At 45.1% G+C, this 19,005-nt stretch overlaps 1 protein-coding gene across 5 annotated transcripts in view; it reads right to left on the bottom strand.

The window, feature by feature from the left end:
* Positions 1-1,167: 1,167 nt before the first annotated feature.
* The window catches only part of LOC109897950 (centrosome-associated protein 350-like), a 39,768-nt gene continuing 21,930 nt past the window's right edge, over positions 1,168-19,005 (bottom strand). For 2 of the 5 annotated variants that reach the window (XM_020492637.2, XM_031833376.1), the window contains exons 15-36: positions 18,305-18,525; positions 18,045-18,208; positions 17,754-17,864; positions 17,356-17,496; positions 17,005-17,192; positions 16,680-16,843; positions 16,321-16,520; positions 15,235-15,422; positions 14,903-14,990; positions 14,646-14,798; positions 14,286-14,443; positions 10,870-11,114; positions 10,451-10,638; positions 8,863-8,989; positions 8,226-8,386; positions 7,988-8,124; positions 7,828-7,904; positions 5,967-7,735; positions 4,525-4,971; positions 4,302-4,448; positions 3,898-4,020; positions 1,168-3,768 (exon numbers count right to left, since the gene is read on the bottom strand). In XM_020492637.2, the coding sequence (XP_020348226.1) occupies positions 3,604-3,768; positions 3,898-4,020; positions 4,302-4,448; positions 4,525-4,971; positions 5,967-7,735; positions 7,828-7,904; positions 7,988-8,124; positions 8,226-8,386; positions 8,863-8,989; positions 10,451-10,638; positions 10,870-11,114; positions 14,286-14,443; positions 14,646-14,798; positions 14,903-14,990; positions 15,235-15,422; positions 16,321-16,520; positions 16,680-16,843; positions 17,005-17,192; positions 17,356-17,496; positions 17,754-17,864; positions 18,045-18,208; positions 18,305-18,525 (5,362 nt within the window). In that variant the 3' untranslated portion in view covers positions 1,168-3,603. The remainder of the gene's footprint in view (positions 3,769-3,897; positions 4,021-4,301; positions 4,449-4,524; positions 4,972-5,966; positions 7,736-7,827; positions 7,905-7,987; positions 8,125-8,225; positions 8,387-8,862; positions 8,990-10,450; positions 10,639-10,869; positions 11,115-14,285; positions 14,444-14,645; positions 14,799-14,902; positions 14,991-15,234; positions 15,423-16,320; positions 16,521-16,679; positions 16,844-17,004; positions 17,193-17,355; positions 17,497-17,753; positions 17,865-18,044; positions 18,209-18,304; positions 18,526-19,005) is intronic. The other 3 variants (XM_031833377.1, XM_020492638.2, XM_031833378.1) reach the window with 3 other exon arrangements.

Raw genomic sequence — 19,005 nt, 5'->3', positions numbered from 1 at the left:
CAAGCAACTTTTGCCAACAGACAGTAGATATACATTGTAACATCCCCAAGAATTGTGGTGTCCAAAGTCTATCCATTGGCCTATATTTGATACAATGTATTCATTTGTAACCTCCCACATGTTCAGCTGATACAGCCTGACTTGCTAGTTCTGTTTTCTATCAAGAATCACCCTCTTGTTAAATATTTACTTTGTGGCTATTCCATACTGTCTGGCCAATCAACCATTACCAGCTGCATCTGTCTTTATCACTTGACTTGACATATCAGAAAGTGTTTTTTCCAATCCAGGATTTGAACATCCAATTTGTAACCCCAGATCACAGAAATGTTCAATTCCCACAAAAAGCTTATTTCTCTCAAATGTTGTGCACAAATTTGTTTACATCCCTGTTAGTGAGCATTTCTCCTTTGTCAATTTCTACCGGACAGGTTTGGCATATCAAGAAGCTGATTAAACAGCATGATCATTACACAGCTGCACCTTGTGCTAGGGACAATAAAAGGCCACTTAAATGTACTGTTTTGTTACACAACACAATGCCACAGATTGAGGGAGCGTGCAATTGGCATGTTGACTGCAGGAATGTCCACCATAGCAGTTGCCAGAAAATGTAATGTTAATTTCTCTACCATAAGCCACCTCCAACGGCATTTTAGATAATTTTGTAGTACGTCCAACCGGCCGAACAACGGCAGACCACGTGTAACCACACCAACCCAGGACTTCCACATCCGGCTTCTTCACCTGCGGGATCATCTGGAGGGAGGGTGTGCCGAGGAGTATTTCTGTCTGTAACAAAGCCCATTTGTGGGTAAAAACTCATTCTAATTGGCTGAGCCTGGCTCCCCCGTGGGTGGGTCTAAGCCCTCCCAGGCCCACACCATGCCCAATCATGTTAAATCTATAGATTAGATTTAACATGAATTTATTTCAATTGACTGATCTCCTTATACACAGTAACTCAGTAATATTGAGGTATATTTTTGTTCTCTACAGTTATAAAAGTAAATTGTATGGGTTACATTTTCAATGTATGAGCTTTACTGTACTTTAATGCTTGTCATATTCTACTTCCACAAGCTAATGACAATCAAAGACTGAGGTGATGAGTCAGCATTGTGATAACGTGTGGGGTGTAACTCAGGGTGCAACAGGACACAGTGAGGAAGTCCTGCAGCTTTGTTTATAATAATACACTTATGACAATCACTAAAATTGGGAAAAATAATAAGGCAAAAAAAAGGAAAAGGAAAACTACATTTGGCCAAACGTACTTGAGGCACTGTGCTAGGGATGATTTTTGCAGGTTATAGCAGACATTTAATATTTGGAAATAAAGCTTTATTTACAACTTCAACGTTCAATTTAGTTAAAATATATGTATACTATATACATATCTGCAATGTGAACAATGTTTATTTCACAAAAATCTTCCAGGTTCAATAGTGAGTCAGATCCAATAGGGAACTGTTCTAATATATTTACACCCCATAAAACAATTCACAAGTCTAGTGTAGCTGCGTCTCTGACAGTAGTACATTCTAAATATTCATACACTTTAAAAGATGCAAAAAGATCTCTAGTGTACTCAATTTCATTATCAAACCATTTTAGCCTAATATACATTTTTGCTTTGGAGTTAGAATACCCATCTTCACAGCAAGGGCCAACACAAACCTACTACAGACAGCAGTTTGAAAACTGTCTGGAGGCGTATTGGTTACATTGCAATTAAATGTTTTTCCACAAGACTACAAAGCTGGCTTGTATGATCCAAACATAAAACAATGTACCCAACCAACAAATACTGCATAGTTATTAATGGGACATTACATCCACCAGCTACAATCAATTCATATTTATCCACAGCTACAATCAATTCAGATTATTCTCACCATTCTACGGGGGGGGGTTGCAATTCAGCCTTGTGGAAATTAATTTACTAGGTATTAAATCACATCACTATTTTCTCATAACACACAACATGGGGCATATCATGGAGAAATGGGTATTAAAAGGGAAATGTACAGTTCAACATCTCACAATAGACAGTTAACAGTTTATCTACTCCTTCTGGTAAAATAACAGCAGTGGTAAAATGCAAATTCACAATAGACAGTTAATCTACTCCTTCTGGTAAAATAACAGTGATTGTAAAAATGCAAATTGGCATGGAAACTACTTTCATTCCCACCATTAAGGTCACTTGTCTAACCAAAATTACAATTGACAAGCATCACCGTGCATGGTAAATTAACTTGTACATCACAGCATTCTTGGACTAAAGTATCTACTGATGAGAGGACAGAATAAGCCCTTGAACATTGTTGTTGAATGCTAGGACCCACACAAATTAATCAATGACTCACAATTGCTACCATGCTGCTAAAGCCATTGTGTACGTGACGAATGGAGAGAACATTAGGTTCCATTGCAGTAAGTCAGAAGTGCATCATCAGTGACACCCAAAGGCATAATACATTTACCTACCATAAATGGCATTTGAGTCATGCTACCTTAGAACCATTAGAAATGCAATACCGAGTCTGTGAGCAAAAGGCAAATGGGGGATTTCAAAGGGTGTTCTCTGGTTAGAACTATGCTTAGGTAAACACTGAACAAGGCAGAGGCTGAAGTTTAACCCAGTTGGAAAAATACTTTTCCTTTAGGTATTTATGAAAAGGTATGTACTGTATATGTAAATATCATTCAAATAAAGGAGGTACATAAGAGACATCAACTAAGGCCTGTTGCTTTTGAGTGTGGCAATTCACAATCATACAGAACAAAAAAAGGAGACAATAAATGAATCAAGTAAAAGGCCAATTTTAAGGCTTGAATCCAGCGTGACAGGCTGGTTTCCAATCTAACCAGGTAGAACCTCTAGGCATCTGTTCTCCTTGCCAATACACTAGTTACGAGGCAAAAACATGTTAGAAGAAGGACAGTGTTTAAACCCATCAATTACTAATATTTGGATTCTTAAATATTAAATACAAAAAAGGTAGATTTTAATTTATTTTTCACTCACTCCCTATACAATGTATTGCCATGTCTACATTCACATTTCTTTTTGTGCTTTGTTATTTCATCATTCTTTTACAAAATGCTGAAGTAATTTGTTTCGAAAACCTGTTAACAGCAAATTTTCCATACAATAAATAGCACAATACAAAAGGCAAAATATTTCATTTTTATACAACCTGATAACCCCAATGACTTCCACACTTGACATAGAAATCTTCTCATCATCACCTATTATTAGATGACCCAGACTGCTCCTCAATACTGTCTTGAGTTCATGAGCCATGGAACAGTCAATTTAGCAGCATTGATGAATTTAATGGGAAACAAGATCCACTCCATCTTTGACTGGACATGAACAGGGCAGCCAGCATGGGAGGCTTTACATGTTGGTTGAAGGCTGGATCAAAGATGTTTGGTGTAAGACATGTGGTAGATCCACAATTAGCTAGTCCAAAGCTGTGTTGCAGAGGGGTACCAGTTACACTGAACTGAAGGCATCTGGAGATCATTGGCACGTTGGCTGTGGGAGGGACTGTCTGGTGGAAGATGGGTTTACAATGGGGGCTTAAAAGCTCAGGAAAGGGCTCTTTTCAATCTCTTCTCCTGAATTTGTGTGAGAACTTCTGCTGTGTCTTTTATCAACGAATCAAAGATACCGTCAGCCAACTGCATCTTGACATAGAGCTCATCCTCATCATAGTTCACCCACAGAGACTCTTCCTCATGAAGCTCCTGGACCTGAAAATGCACACAAGACATCTCACTACCAGAAAATACACTTTACATTAGTTGGGTAATTCATAAAATAAAGGACTTCTTGAATTCAGAACGAGTCACCCCTAAAGCTTCACTGTTTTATGCTCTTACCAGAATATGATCTACTCGATCCCGTTTTTTCCTTCCGAATTTCAGCATCTTCTGCCAATCTGTTTTCTGGTTGAGGTCTTTCTTCAGGCTATACAGTTTCAACACCTCTGTGGTGATGAACGCCTGGAAGACGAGATTTTACTTTAGATGGCACCATAAGCATGGCATATGTAACAAGAGTTAAGAACGTGGCGTAAGATCACTCCACAGCTAGCTTGAAATGTTGCCAATGGAGCCATCGATACAGAGCTTTTTCTATAGCTCAATTGCTTGGTACGTTGTCAAGGAGGGCAGTCACATGTGTTTGCGAGCAGAACACCACTAGTTTGAGCCTGGTATGGAACAGGGACAGTGGAGGAAGCTATACTGTTAGCAGCACACGGACGTCAGTTTCACATACACACCTGAACTCTGGTGATGTCGCCAGGGCTCTTTACTCTATGGAAGTAGGAAGAGTTCATGCGTCGAGGCTTGACCCACTGAGGCTGATGGGCGTTAGGATCCTCTGCAAAGATCTCCTGGATGATCTCCCATGTTAAGTCATATACAGCCTGCAGATAATAAGCAAATGTCAGTGGATACATTTCAATACATGACAAGGGTCATCTCTTTTCAATGTGTCCTTACTTGTCTGTAGCTGCGAACACATTGACTTTCTTGATCCTTGCCCTCGCATCCCAGGAACTCCTCTGAAGGCTTAGGGATTGGGAGCCCAGTGAGAGTCTGTGTGCCCTGGCCCAGTTTAGATTGGTTCCAGATCTCCTGGGTGGCAGCGTCGACCAGCTTCTCCACCTTCGGGGCGGAGTGGGGCACCACCATGGCAGGCTGCTCAGGGAGCTTGGGCTGCCGGGGCAGCTCTGGTCTGGGTGGGGTCTTCACCTGGTTTACTGACAGCCCCCCCTCCTCCTGCTGTATTTTCCGTTTTTGCTGCTCTCTACGAGAGCTGAGGCCATAATCCTCATCGAACCAGTCCTGCTCGTCCCCCAGTTCATCCAGCAGCTCCCGGTTCAACTCCAGCTCTGCCAGACGCTTGGTCAACTCTTCCTGACCACTAGCCCCCAACACTGGACTCTCCTATGGATACAGAGTAAGGACAAGAGTCACTAAGTGAAAACCCTAAGAAAGTCTAAGATGTATTTTTTACTTCTACTGGCATAAATATTTACATAACAAAAGAAAACAGAGCACCAAATTGAAATGGATATACACAGAGTGTACAAAACATTAAGAACACCTTCCTAATATTGAGTTGCACAACCTTTTGCCCTCAGAACAGCCTCAATTCGTCAGGGCATAGACTCTACAATGTGTCGAAAGTGTTCCACAGGGATTTTGGCCCATGTCGACTCCAATGCTTCCCACAGTTGTGTCAAGTTGGCTGGATGTCCCTTGGGTGGTGGACCATTCTTGATACACACGGGAAACTGTTGAGCGCGGAAAATCCAGTAGCGTTGCAGTTCTTGATACAAACCAGTGCGCCTGGCACCTACTACCACAACCCTTCAAAAGGCACTTAAATATTTTGTCTTTCCCATACACCCTGTGAATGGCACACATACACAATCCATGTCTCAATTGTCTAAAGGCTTAAAAAAATACTTCTTTAACCCATATCCTCCCCTTCATCTACATTAAAGAAGTGACATCAATAAGGGATTATAGCCTTCACTGGGATTCACCTGGTCAGTCTGTCATGGAAAGTGCAGGTTTTCATAATGTTTTATACACTCAGCGTAGATAAGCACATTGGTCAAAGTTGTTGTTTGACCTTTGGACTCAAACAAATCCACAAAAAGGGTATTTTGAGGTCAAATCAACTCTGGATGGTTATCAACAGTGCTGCTAAGCTCAATTATTGATCCATTCCCCTACAGCAATGTAATCAGTTCTGTTTAATCATTTACTAAGACAAATCAGCTCTTTTAAGTACTTTAGCTGAAAATATCCTAAATTAAATGCATTACACATGATGTGATTGCAGGTTATCACATTATCTGAAGAAAATACTGTATATTTTAACACTTCGAACATTTACTCTATAACCGTCTCAAAATGGGATCAAAACTCACCGGCCGGTTACAGAGTTCTGGAGACGACACTTGCTCCTCTTGGTCTCCATCTAGGAAGAAGGGCAGACCATCTCTCTGTGCCACAACGTGAGCTTGGGAGACCGTTTCCCTACCCTCGGTAAGGTAATCTTTCATTTGTTCAACAGCTGATATCTTCTCTTCTTTGGCCTTTCTGATCTGTGCGAATTGCTTCACAGCGTCTTTCATGAAGTTGTTGAGAAGCTTATCTGCAAAAGCACCGAGGGTGTCTTTCCCCACGGTCTGCTCTGGAGTAGATTTCTGATGGGCATCTAGGCCATTCCTCTCAATGATGGTAGAGGTCTCATCAAGAGTTATCTTACGGTCTATGTCAGTGATGAGACTGGTAGGTACATCTTCAAGGTCCAGAATGATGGTCTTGGTTCTTTTATTGGACATTGAATATTCTCCCTCTTTGAACTCATTTAAGTTGATCAAGTTTTTCTGGTGTTCAGCTGAATCATCATTCACATCAGTAGGTCCGTTGTCTCCAGAACGATTACGCTGAGATACACCCCCTCTTTTATTTTGCAGATTGCTTTCATGCATTTCCTCCTCAAAGTTGCATTTCTTTGGCTCTTTTTCAGATTGGTGGTCAAGGAACGAGTCCTCGCCCTCTGTGGTGTCCACATAGATCTCAAACTTATCTGGCATACAGAGGATCTTGTCCGGAGGAGCAAAGATGCCATGATCCTCCTCACACTCAAAGTACACCACCCCATCGTAGGTGCCATTGTTGCTTCCTTCAGACTTGTCCAGCTCCACTCCAGCCCAGAAGCCATTGGCAAAGCTGGTGTGGCCCTTGAATCTAAGCATACCAGGCTGGACGTTGCTCACTAAAACCCTGTCTCCAATGGCAAAGTTAGGCATTTCATCCAGTGCTGGTGAAGGTGGGATCTGGGAAGGGGAGATAGTTGGGGAGCAGTTTGAACTAATGACCTGGGAATCCTTGGTTTGGCTCTGCAGGTCAAGAAGTCTTTCAGAGTGAGGACTGCCACCAGGAGCTCCAGATCTTCCACGTGGCTCCTCACCAATCTCCTCCTCACTACTGTAGAAGGGGGACCTGCTGTGGGAAGCCTCTCTGGTCTCTTGGCGGGATGGTGAGGTAGGTTTGGTGCCTTGGTTTTCCTCCCTGAGTGACGACTCCACTGAGATTTCAAAGTCTTCATGATAACCATCAGCTGAAGGAGGAGAGGCATCCTTACCCTTGGTTGAAAAGTCACCCTTTGATGACAAGACATCAGACTCAGGGGTGTAGGCTCGCTCTTTGATGGGGGATGGTGACTTAGCAGATATCTCATCAACATCAAGACTGCTTATCAGGGAAATCCCTTGTTCTCCTTTCTCTGAGGAAACATGTTCTGACAGAGAATGGTGCTGCTGGGAACTTGGGCTGTGCTCTAGGTCAAGTTTGAGTAGATGGTCAAAGTGATGGTCTTCAGAGCGTGACTGAGTGTGCTCAGTTCCTTCAGACTTCACAGAGTCCAGCTCCTCCATGACCTCTGACTGGTGGCTAGAGACAACACGCTCATCCCCAGAGTCGGTAGCTTGTGGCCTGGCTGGCTCCCTCAGGGGGAGTGCCCCCTCAGAGGGCTGCCTGGGGAGAGGCTCTGGGGACAGCAGGCCCCTCAGACTGTTGGTGTGCTCTGGACTCCCATACACTGGAGTTGGGGTGACAGTAGGGGGGTCCTCGTCTGAGGACTCCTCATGCCATGCTGAATATTTACTGAGCCCGGATGTTGTGAGGTCATCTGACAACAAAACATGGAACAACTTGTGTTATCACAGTATGGGCACAAATGTCAACGTGGAGAATTACACTTCTTGACAATGCACAACACACCTTGTTCAACTGGAGAATGTGGAAGTGTCTTCTCAGCTTTCTCTGAGTCAGAGACAACCTTCCAGTCGGTTTCAGGTCTGGAGAGGAAAAAAACATGTTTATGAAGATGGACCAATTCATCAGTTTGTGCAACATACACATAGTAAGTACGTTGGTGTACCTGTAAGGAGGTGGTGGTTTAATCTGGGGCTTCTCTGTGGCTGAGGTGGGGGCCAGGATCTGAGGCTTGGCAGCAGGTGTCGAGTCCGGTTCCTTACTCAACTCAGTCTCAGTCTTCTCAATGAAATAATTGTAGGACTAGACATAAGGAAACAAACAAAGCCCAAAGTAAGTCACTGTTCTTGTTATTGCTCATTGAATGGAGCAGGGCAGGCTAGGATTCTCTGATATACACTGACCTCTAGCTGCTTCAGTAGGCTGGCCTCCTGGGCTTTCAGACGCTCTTTGTGCCTCTTCTTCTGCTCCTTCTTCAGCTGGTACACCACAGACTTGCGTTTGCGCAGTTCCTCTTTGAGGGCACGGATACGGCTCTCAATGTCGCTCTGATCTGACATAGGCTCTGTGTGACACAATAAGTACGGTTAGAATGCGAAATCCATGCCAGACTGATTAGTATAAAGTAATCCAACTTAGAACTACTGAACTCAAATTCTCAGAAGGGGGAGTAAATATTTATTTATTTGCGGTTTGTCCATCCGGACATTCATAGGCTACTCCAAAAATGCCTGCACATGTTATGTTAGTGATAAAAATCTGATGATTGAAATGTCCACTATAATAGCCCAACAGAACCAGCAACGACAGTTTAAAGGACTACGACTGTAGCTCAGTGACGGCTGGGAAGCTTCCATACTCCCATAACACAACTAAGCAGGTTGAGTGTCAGGGAACTGCACGCATAATCCTTTTCTTACAGCGTCAAATTATGCCTGCAGTCAGTCCTCTTTCGACTCTGCTTTTCAACAGCTCTAACAGAAAATAAAAATGATGTCCCGTTTTGGAGGCCCTACTGCTCCAGAGAGGGGACCAGCTCACCTGTGCCAGAGGGAGTGTCAGCGGCCTTGGGGTCGTGGCTGGAGGTCCTGGAGGAGGAGCGGAGCTGCATCTTGCTGCTGCCCTCTGGGTGTGTGTTAGTGCTGAGGCTGGCTTTTGGTGAAGGAGACTGTACAACAGAGGAAAAGGATAGGGCCCAAGGGGAATTCAGGACAGTCTCACATTCACCACAACAGCATGCCCCAAACTAACTAACCAAGACACACCAAAACTCACATACATACACAAAAACAAACACACTCAAAAGGCAGTGTCTCTAACGGTACATGCACAGATGCCTTTCTGTGACATTTAGACTTGAGTGTTTCTGCTTACATCTCATTTGCATGTGGCTTCTAAATTCCTGAGACGATTTAAATAACCCCAAATAACTATAGTGACATCTAGCTCCATAAGATGAGCTCACAGGAGTGAATGAAAGAAGTGATTTTTTAAAGTGTTTTCCTCTTTACCCAATAGGGCAGTTAATTGAGTATTATTAATGTCACACTCAAATAACAATCAAGTAACACATTAACTGTGCACAAGGAAAGTGACAATTCCCTGAAAGAAGCAACTGAGTCTGGACCCTGGACAAAGGCCGACATTCACAGAGCTGCCTAAAGCCTCTTCCCCCTCAGGAGGCTGAAAAGATTTGGCACGGGCCCCCAGATCCTCAAAAAGTTCTACAGCTGCACTATTGAGAGCATCTTGACTGGCTGCATCACCGCTTGGTATGGCAACTGCTTAGCATCCGACCGTATTGCGCTACAGAGGGTAGTACGTGCGGCCCAGTACATCACTGAAGCCGAGCCCTCTGTCATTCAGGACCTTCTAACCAGGCGGTCAGGTGAAAGCCCTAAAAATAATCAAAGACTCCAGCCAACCAAGTCATTGTCGGTTCTCTTTGCTACCGCACGGCAAGCGTTACCGGAGAGCCAAGTCTGGGACCAAAAGGCTCCTGAACAGCTTCTACCCCCAAGCCATAAGACTGCTCAACAGTTCATTAAATGGCTACAGGGATTTTTTTCCTTTTCACCCCCTACCCAGATGTACATAGTACTTCAATCACCTAACCAAACCTACAATTCCCCCTCAATCTATCACTCCAATTACCTCATACTCCAGCACACTGATTTGTTACTGGTACAACATATATTTCATTGTGTTAATATTTTATTTGTATCCATTTGTTAATTTTCTTACTGCATTGTTGGGAAAGGGCTCGTAAGTAAGCATTTCACGGTAAAGTGTACACTTGTTGTATTCGGCGCACGTCACAAATTAAATTTGATGGGAAGAGCGCTAACAAAGTCTCACTTTGCTCTCAGGAGGGATAATACTTGGAGCATGCGCGTTGACAGATTCTGTTAACTCATACAATTCCTTGCACAGCTCCTCCATCTACACCCAGGACTTAGACTCCCCCTCTGTGAGCAAGAGAGTAAGGCCCTGTGCATGTTGCTTTTTTGTGTGGGAGGGGGACAATAAAACAATCTAATCTTATGGAAGGGTTCATAAAAAAATGTAATCAATGTATTTCTACTGTAGTAATAGATAACATGACACCACAACATGCACAGGGCCTTACTCTCTTGCTCACAGGGGGAGAGTCTAAGTCCTGGGTGTAGATGGAGGGGCTGTGCTGGGTGGAGGGCAGCTCAGAGACAGAGCCAGGCTGATCAGTGGAGGGGATGTCTGGCTGCTGGGACCCAGAGAGCTCTGTGTGCACGCTGGAGCCAGTCACTACTGGGGAGTAGTCACCCTCACTCACAGAGTCTGAGGAGAGACACAAAGGTCAAGAGCAGATGAATACACCTGCAGCCTCAAATATGGATATGCAGCTTGCTGTATGATATTCTCGCCTTCATAAAAGTATACGACACAAGGCAAGCAAACTCATACCTGATAACAGGCAATAAACAGAAACTACTGCATACTACAGCATGTGCTAATTTCATCTCATACAATAGGCCTATAGCTCAGTGTCTGTCAACAGCGGTCTCTCACCTCTGTCAGTCTTTCCCTCAGGATCGTGCTGGCCAGAGCTGGCATTGGGGCTGGCGTTGGAGCAGTCTCTGTGATCTGACCTCTGGTCTCCGTCTCTAGGACGCTCTCTGTCCCAGGCAGCCAGGGCCTGCTTCTCCATCTGCCTCACCTCAGCCTCCTCAGCATCCAGCCTCTGCTTCCACTCCAGCAGCTCCTCCGCGTGCCTCCGCCGATGCATCAGACCCTGCTCCCGCTTGGTCAGGAACCTGGTGGTGGGGAGGACAGGAGGAAGGGAGAGAAAGCACAAAGAATGGTAGGTGCAATTGGTGTGAGAAGCAGTGAAATGATTGCAACGTCGCAGAAGCTAGTGGAGTCATCAGCAGTCCAACCAGTCAACCCAACCACCCCCTGCCCATCTTAACTGCAAACTGAAAACCTCCGGGACGGTCCACACACCTCAGACATGGTTTAATTTTGACACCATAGTGCACAAGTCATCCAAACTCTTCCCCCAACAACAGAGTACAAACATTTGATCAAAATGGATAAAACAGGCACAAAGAGTAGTAGTTAGGTTCAATCAGTTGGTTTGACCCCAGGGCTTAACATCACTGTAGGACACCCCACAAAACATCAGTCAAAGACCACCAATGGTTAAAAAAAAAACACATTGCAGATTGTAAGTCAAAATGTCTATGGGTGTAACGTCGACATGAATTCTACACAACACAAGAGTCAAAATGTCTATGGGTGTAACGTCGACATGAATTCTACACAACACAAGAGTCAAAATGCATTTCCCATGTATACTGCGGAAAGAAACTACTTTCAAAATGGTTTCTCCATTGCTTTGATATATAATGTACATTGAAAAGAACTGGTTCATTATGCACTGCAAGTTAATCAGCTGTTTTGCATGTTGACTATAATTAGTAGAAGTGCCAGACAGTACTGTGTTTGTTTGTCTTTCGCGCACTAGTACAGCTTTGGGTTAGACTGCGCTCCCAATTCTATTAAGCCCACTTGCAATACATACTCATTAGCCCATCACAAGCAACAGTTACCTAATCAGGAACGTCGGTGAAGATTTACTGGGCTCATTGAACAGATTAAACCCCTCTATCAATGCTAAAGCACCGGCCAAAGGCACTGCTTCTTTTGCATGGACGGCGTGTAGCCTAATATCTTATAATTTACTCTGGACATTGGACATTTCTTCAACAAAAGTAGTGAGTGACATGAATATGAGAAAGTCATGCAGATCCTGATTCATTCACTCTGAATGAGTTAAATGAGTCCCTCAAAGCAACACCACAGAGATTGGAGAGCTCTCGCTGTTCAATGGGAGTCTCGTTCAAATCAGGCCAACTGTATTAAAAGGAATAGGACCTTTGACCTTAGCAGACCAATGTGAGGTCATTTCATTACTGGCAAAAATGCCTTTCGTTTTTTCACTTCTTGTTTAATTTCTGTGCCCCTTCATGCATATGGTTGTGAACGTACATGCAATGCCTGGTTTGTGTTGCCAACAGGATGCCATTGGGTGTTATTCAAGCTTTCACTTCACACTTCCTGGAAAAAAGGAAATTGGGAGGCGGGAGCTGAACACAAGCATGGTCCTTGGGACAGGGGGCAGAGAAGGAGAGGCAGCAGTGAGAGACGAGAGCAGCACTGTACCTGACCAACTGGATGTAGATAAACAGCTGGAGGTAGGGGAAACAGACACTGCGAGATGCCCAGTGGTGGGCCGTAAACGGAGAGAAGTAGTAGTGAACAGGAGAGCAGTGTCTACAACCAAACAAAGCAAGGACACGTGACACAGGAAAACCCCCACAAAATATGAGTTGGAGAATGTGAAAACAGCCAATTAGAGAGAGAATACAGTAGTGATTAAGCATGTGCTTAATCGTACTGAATGTTTCATGGTTTCATTCAAAGAGAAGTAATGTAGTTAATCTGCCAGGGTTTTGTGTTGGTGGCAGAGCTTAGAGGGGTATTAAAACTCAGTCCTTTTCATCAGGAGTTGGCCAGGACATGGCAAGATGTGCATGTGTGTCTTTGGAGCTGGACTCCAATAAAGAGCAGGTGTGTAGGAATGTGCAGCCATGTGTGAAAGCATGCGGCAGTGCCAGAGACTGATAAATTATAATCCTAAAAAGGTTAAGAGAGGCCTTTGTCTCATGTTGCACCTCAGAGGACATAGTGCTTCTCCTTAATTAAATGCACTGGGTGGAGGAATTTGCAAGATTATTTTAGCAAAAAGTTGCAAATGTAGTGGTGGGTGATAATTGTTTTTAAGTACTGGTAACTAAAATCTGATTTAGGCTTTATTAGACTAAAACACTGGCTAAATCACACATTAACCTTCACTATGATCCACAACAACACTAGAGCATTATTAAAAGAGACAGTGTTAACATATTGAAATGGCAGGTTGTTAGACGACCAATGCAAGCAGACAGAGGCGTGGCTACAAGCAGCTTGTTAGTTCCCTATAGAAAATAAAGTCTAGGCTCAAATTGACAGTGACCTCCCACTTTTAGCTGTGATATTGGGTACATTCAGTTTCATGATTTTTGGTAGATTATTCAATTCAAGGAATCATTCGCTCTCGGCCTACAATTTCTACTGATCACGTTGCTATTGAACGAAAGTTACAAATCCTTAAACACCACAACAACTGAACGTTTGTTAGGACCTGTACTGCAGAATGCAAAAGCATAAGAATGAGGTCAGTCGGAGTGCAGGTCTGGCTGTTTAACCATCGTGAGAGTCCCCTCCAGTCACATAACCACATTGTTAAAAGACTAAAACCTGCCCTCGCTGCTTGTATGAGACACCAGACAGACATTTTACACTACAAATGGTAAATTTTGGAATAAGTACAGAGCTTGCAGAAGATGCAGTCTGAATAACTAACATGTATGTATAGCAGGGTTCCCCAACTGGCTGTTCGCGAGGTGGTTTTAAATGGCCCCCCCCAGGTTTTCTGCGCAAACAAAAACAATCTGCCCGCGGCTGAATCATGTTGATGATCCCTGATCTATAGAGGACATGGAGCATGCTTATATTCATATCCACACCACAGAAGAATTAAGGTTTCTAGGCAAGCCAATCCCTCACTTTCACAAGGCAACAGCAACTTCCATCAAATGATTTTCAGTAACAGAAGCTCTGAAGCTGGTACATAATTCCTTGTGATTAACAAAGGAAACCATCTTTAATGATTGATATGCCCAATATGGTTTTGATAGATCGTCAGTCTAAGACAAGTTAACAATCACACCCATAAAGATAAAGCTATCAAATATGGTAATTTCAGCTGTTGAAAAGTTGGTATAAATTGTGTCTCTTATTATAAGCCCTGAAGTAGCAAAAAAAGAGCCCATGACAAAGACTTCCAATAAGACATTTAGGTTAATAGACGTTTAAATTACTTCTTATCCATGTGAGAGCGCATCTTCTTGAGCTTCTGCATGATGCTGCTGGTCTCACTGCCAGACACTGAGAGAGGAGAGGCGCTGCGCACGTCCCCGTCAGTCTTCGCAGCACTGGGGGAGGTTGCCCCTTCGACGTGCTCCGACACTGGAGTCTCCTATAGGACATAGATGGTTACACACTCACACACCAGAAATGAAGAAGAGCGCAAGACCCTTTCAAATCTTAAATGGAACCATGCAGTATTATTTTAGACAAATGCATAACACAAAGCATCTCTTTCTGAGGATTAACTCAATATCTCCATAAATAACACATTCCCAGATATGAATATGATGTAAGAAGGTGGTAGTACTGACCGGTGGGGTGTCCCCGGTGCCGACACACTTGAGGCGCTCCTTCAGCTTGAGGGTGGTGTATCTCATTCTCGCTATCTCCTCCTGCTGTTTGAGAAGCAGCTGCCTCTCCTTCCTGGCTGCCCTGTTGGCCTCCTGCAGACGCTTGATCTCCGCCTGGAAACACACACAGACAGGGTCAAAGGTCATGGTCACTTAGCATTACAGATGGGCAGTGATGGGAGCAGGTGAGATGGGCAGAGATTTTGTTGGTTAGTTACCTGTTCCTGTTGAAGTTTCATCAGTAGGCCTCTCTGCTTCTTTCTGATGGGTGGCATCTTGTCATCCTCACCCTTGTCTCTGAGGCGCCTATGAGGTCAGAAAGGAGAAACAGTGAGAACATGAATGCAAAATGAGGACAGAAGTGCCTCATGCGAAAGAAATTCAACAGAACACATTGACCAAAACTAGACTAATAGTTTTGGTCAATGTGTTCTACTGAATTTCAGTCGCACATTTTCGTATGATGGAAAACAAAAAAACTTTGGCGTTAGCGGAGAATGAGACAATATTTATTCAGAAAACATAGATCCTAATAAAAGTAAACCAGTGCCTTTTCTGATGCTCCAGCCAGGCGAGCTCGGCCTTGGTCTTCTCCTTAAGGGCCTTCTGTCGCAGGCGCAGCAGGGAGCTCTGGTGGTGGGCGCGCACCTCCTCCTCCTTCATGTACTGACGCACCATGTCCATGGTGAACCTGGAGAAGCTGTCCTGTCCGCTGGAGAAGGGCATGCTGCCGTCCTGCTGCCGGGAGCGGGAACAATGAGTCACTAACACATCACAAAGCCTTATCAGTCAGGAAACCAGGCATACACAGAGAGCAAACAGTGGTAGATGGAAGATCATTCTGGCCACTGGTTACATGCTCCCTCCAGCTGGCAAACAAATTGAGGCGAGGGAGAGGCTGCTGGCCTTGGTGGTTGCGATATAGAATCAGTGTTGTAAACGCCAAAGTGTATCCAGAGCGCTGTCAAAACACCTGCGGCCAATTAAGGCCAAGGTATGTACAAGATCATCCCTACATGTGGCAGCCAGGTGTGACCACAACCTCTCCTAGCCGCACCACAACCTCTCCTAGCCGCACCACAACCTCTCCTCCACCTGCTGTGTTTGAGGGGACCAGGTATGGGTCAGGGAGGGAACGATACAGCCAGGCAGGGAATCTCCCAGAACCCAGTTAAGCGGGGCCGGGGCACACAGAATGTTGATTGTGCCCAGGGTAGTAATGAGTTGAGCAGGCTTTCCCAGTTTTTCTGATGCCATGGCCAGTGGAGCCTTACAAGGCAGGCAGCTCTTTCCAGGCGTCAGTATGGCTAGGCACAATCCCGCATACTGAACCCTTCAGAGAGGCAGGGAGCTACCACTGTGGCTTGACATTAAAAGCTAAGACAAATGCTGCTGCCAACATATTAGACAGAAGCTAGAAGTAATGGTGAGCCAGAAGCTCACCATTACTGCGGTCAAATCGGGCTAAATGTGGATAAGCATTATACGCTGGTGACTTTAAGGAGAAACCTCCCAAAGTAAACTAGTACATTTAAGCTTTTGGATAAGTGCTAAGATTTCAGCCAATCATTATGTATTTGAGTAGTCTTGCTACCTTGCCAGCATTACAGTTATTGAAATGAGGTGGCAAACTAACCTTGGAGCTGTCCTGTGCTGCGGGGTTCTCTTGACTGGGAACATCATCTGACTCCTCGTGAGGAACTCTATTCTTCTCCAACACTCCACGCCGGTGAGACTCGGAGGGCAGCAGCGAGCGGAATGAACGCTCCTCAATTTCATCCTCCGTCATGGACTCGTCAAACTTCAGAGAGTACTCTGTACCCACTGAGGCGCTGTCTTTATGGGGACAGATTGTTGGGGAGAGGAACATTGTTGTTTTCTCTTTCTAAGAGACTTCAGGCTATTTACGCATCAAACGATTATTATGCATTGCCTGTTTGTGATAATGGCTCCCTTCCAATCCCCACAATGAGTGCTATGAACCCCTGGCCTCACCTTTCTCATCCAGTAGGGACTGAACACGGTCACTGGGGATGGAGTCTTCAGCTGCTGTATGGGTCACAGCCTCCACCAGTGAGCTGTTACCCGTCTCCACCTTCCTCCTCTGTCTCTTCTCATAGGAGGCCAGGGAGGGACTCCGGTGGCTGCTTTCTCCACCACTGGGGGGTGGTACAACGCAGAGAGGACATGTGAGGGAGAAAACCAATTGCTTATCTAGCCATGCCTATAAAGTTTAACCTGACCAAGCCAAGTATGCTGACAAGGAGAAACATCTACCGGTGTCTGTCTGTGAGGAACACCAGAATGTGAATTCCAGTACCTGATGTTGGGTCTCCTGGAGGGGGTGGAGTCAGAGCAGCTGTCCAGGGAAAAGGGCTCCTCGGTCTTGTTCTTGGCAGAAGACATCTCACCCATGAAGCTCTGGTGATGCTGCCTCTGCTGGTCAAACAGGGTGCTGATGGGAGCAGCAGCAGGGTCACCGATCTGAGAACAGGCCAGCTCCGTCATCTGAGGAGAGAGCAACTAAGTCAGCAATATATCAACTGAACGAAACTGTGTCGAGAAGCAAGAGTCAGACATTTGCAAATACATGCAACAGTGAGGAAACAAACCAAGCCCAGTGACGGGCTGTAGGGACAAGAGTGGAGGGGGAGAGCGAGAGTGTTCGGACCTCTTTGATCTGGTGGGCAGCTACGGCCGTATAGCGTACAGACTCGGCCTGTTGGCTGATCATCTTAGCGTTGGCCTCCTGCATGCCTCCCAGAGACTGCTGCTGGGTCTGAGCCATGTTCTCCTGCAGCTCCACGTGAGCCTGCAACGACACACACACACAGTTCTGTTACTGAACCACACTACAGCCTACACACGTCTAGTAAAATAGCTCCTTTCTCACACTACATGCAGTGAAGGTAGATTAAGTTCTATAAATATTCAAGGTGTTGACAAATATGAAGCCACCCTCGAGAGGATCAACAATCTACCAAGTTGGTGCATGGATCTAACTCTAGGTGAGAAGTACGTGGATTCTGCAGAGTTGCCCGTTCTAAATGCCAGTGCTGTGTGCAGTACCCTGGCTGCTTTCTGCCGTGTCTCCTCCAGCTGCCATTGGGTCTCCAGCGCCTCCTGCTCTGCTTTCACCTTCAACTCATGAAGGTCACGCTCGTGCCGCTGCTGCTGCGCCTGAAAAGGTTAGAGGTCAAAGGTCAGGACCTATGGAAAAAGGTGAATGAAAACCACCAGAACATGACTACATGCCAATAGCTAACATTTCAAGAGTGGAGTAGTGCCTATACTAAGCAGTCATATACATAAGTGAGCACTCTTCAGGTGCTCTGATTGGTTGGGTTGGGCCTCCCTCACCTTGAGTATCTGGGCAAGCGAGACACTTTCCTGCTGCGCCAGAGACACACCCCTTAACTGCTCCATGTCGCCCAGCTGACGCACAGACTCCTCTATAGACTCCAGGTAGTGGAGCTCTGCAGACATACGCTGCTGCAACACCCCTGGGGTGTAGTGGAGCTCACCTGGACAACAGAGAGATGGATAGAAACAAAGGAAGTTGTAGATAGGCAATAGAGTATTTATCAAAACGGCTGAGCGGGTGTTTCTAGGTGGTATACCTGCAGCTGTGGGCTCTGCTCTGCCCCCCAGTGTAGCGGACCGGAATGAGGACGAGCTGGGGCGGGCTGAGGAGTGAGGGCAGCCGGATCCAAGACCAAGGATGTCTGCCCCGGCTAGGGAGGCGCTGCCTGGAGACACACGACGGGAACTAGAGTCTGTTGGAGAGCCAGCTGGAGACGGGCTTGGGCTTCTGGGGGACTTCTTACTGTCCAAGCCCACACTGGAACCAAGAGAAGGAAAAATAAATAATTGATTCATATGCATGCTTTCTGAAAACGTACAAACTCCGATTTGGAACTGTCAACTTAAAGAAGGCTGGATTATCGCTTGAAAAAGTGGTGGGGTGGGGGCTGGGGATTATGCTTTAAACCAAGGGTGTCAAACATATTTTGCCCCGCGGGTTACATTCAGTCTTAACCAAGGTCCGGAGGGCCGCGCTTAAAGACCCTTCAGCGCAACAGCCAAAATACTATTTTTCCCTGGCACTCTGCACCAGACTTCCTAAACACATTTGAATCATTAGTTCTTAGCCTCAATGCCCAGATCTATAGCCACAGCAAAATAAGCATTCTGGAGTGTTGAGTTAGCTAAAGCCATACGATGTGCAAGTGGCACGTCAATTTTACTTTAGTATTCCTTGTTAAAATTTCTTATATTATTTAGTCGCTGTCAAATTTGCAAAATATAGTCCCACATCCAT

The sequence above is a fragment of the Oncorhynchus kisutch genome, linkage group LG10 (genome assembly GCF_002021735.2).
Source record: "Oncorhynchus kisutch isolate 150728-3 linkage group LG10, Okis_V2, whole genome shotgun sequence".
Taxonomy (NCBI): Eukaryota; Metazoa; Chordata; class Actinopteri; order Salmoniformes; family Salmonidae; genus Oncorhynchus; species Oncorhynchus kisutch.
Note: the sequence above shows the minus strand (reverse complement) of the source record. Positions and strands in the feature narration are given on the sequence as shown.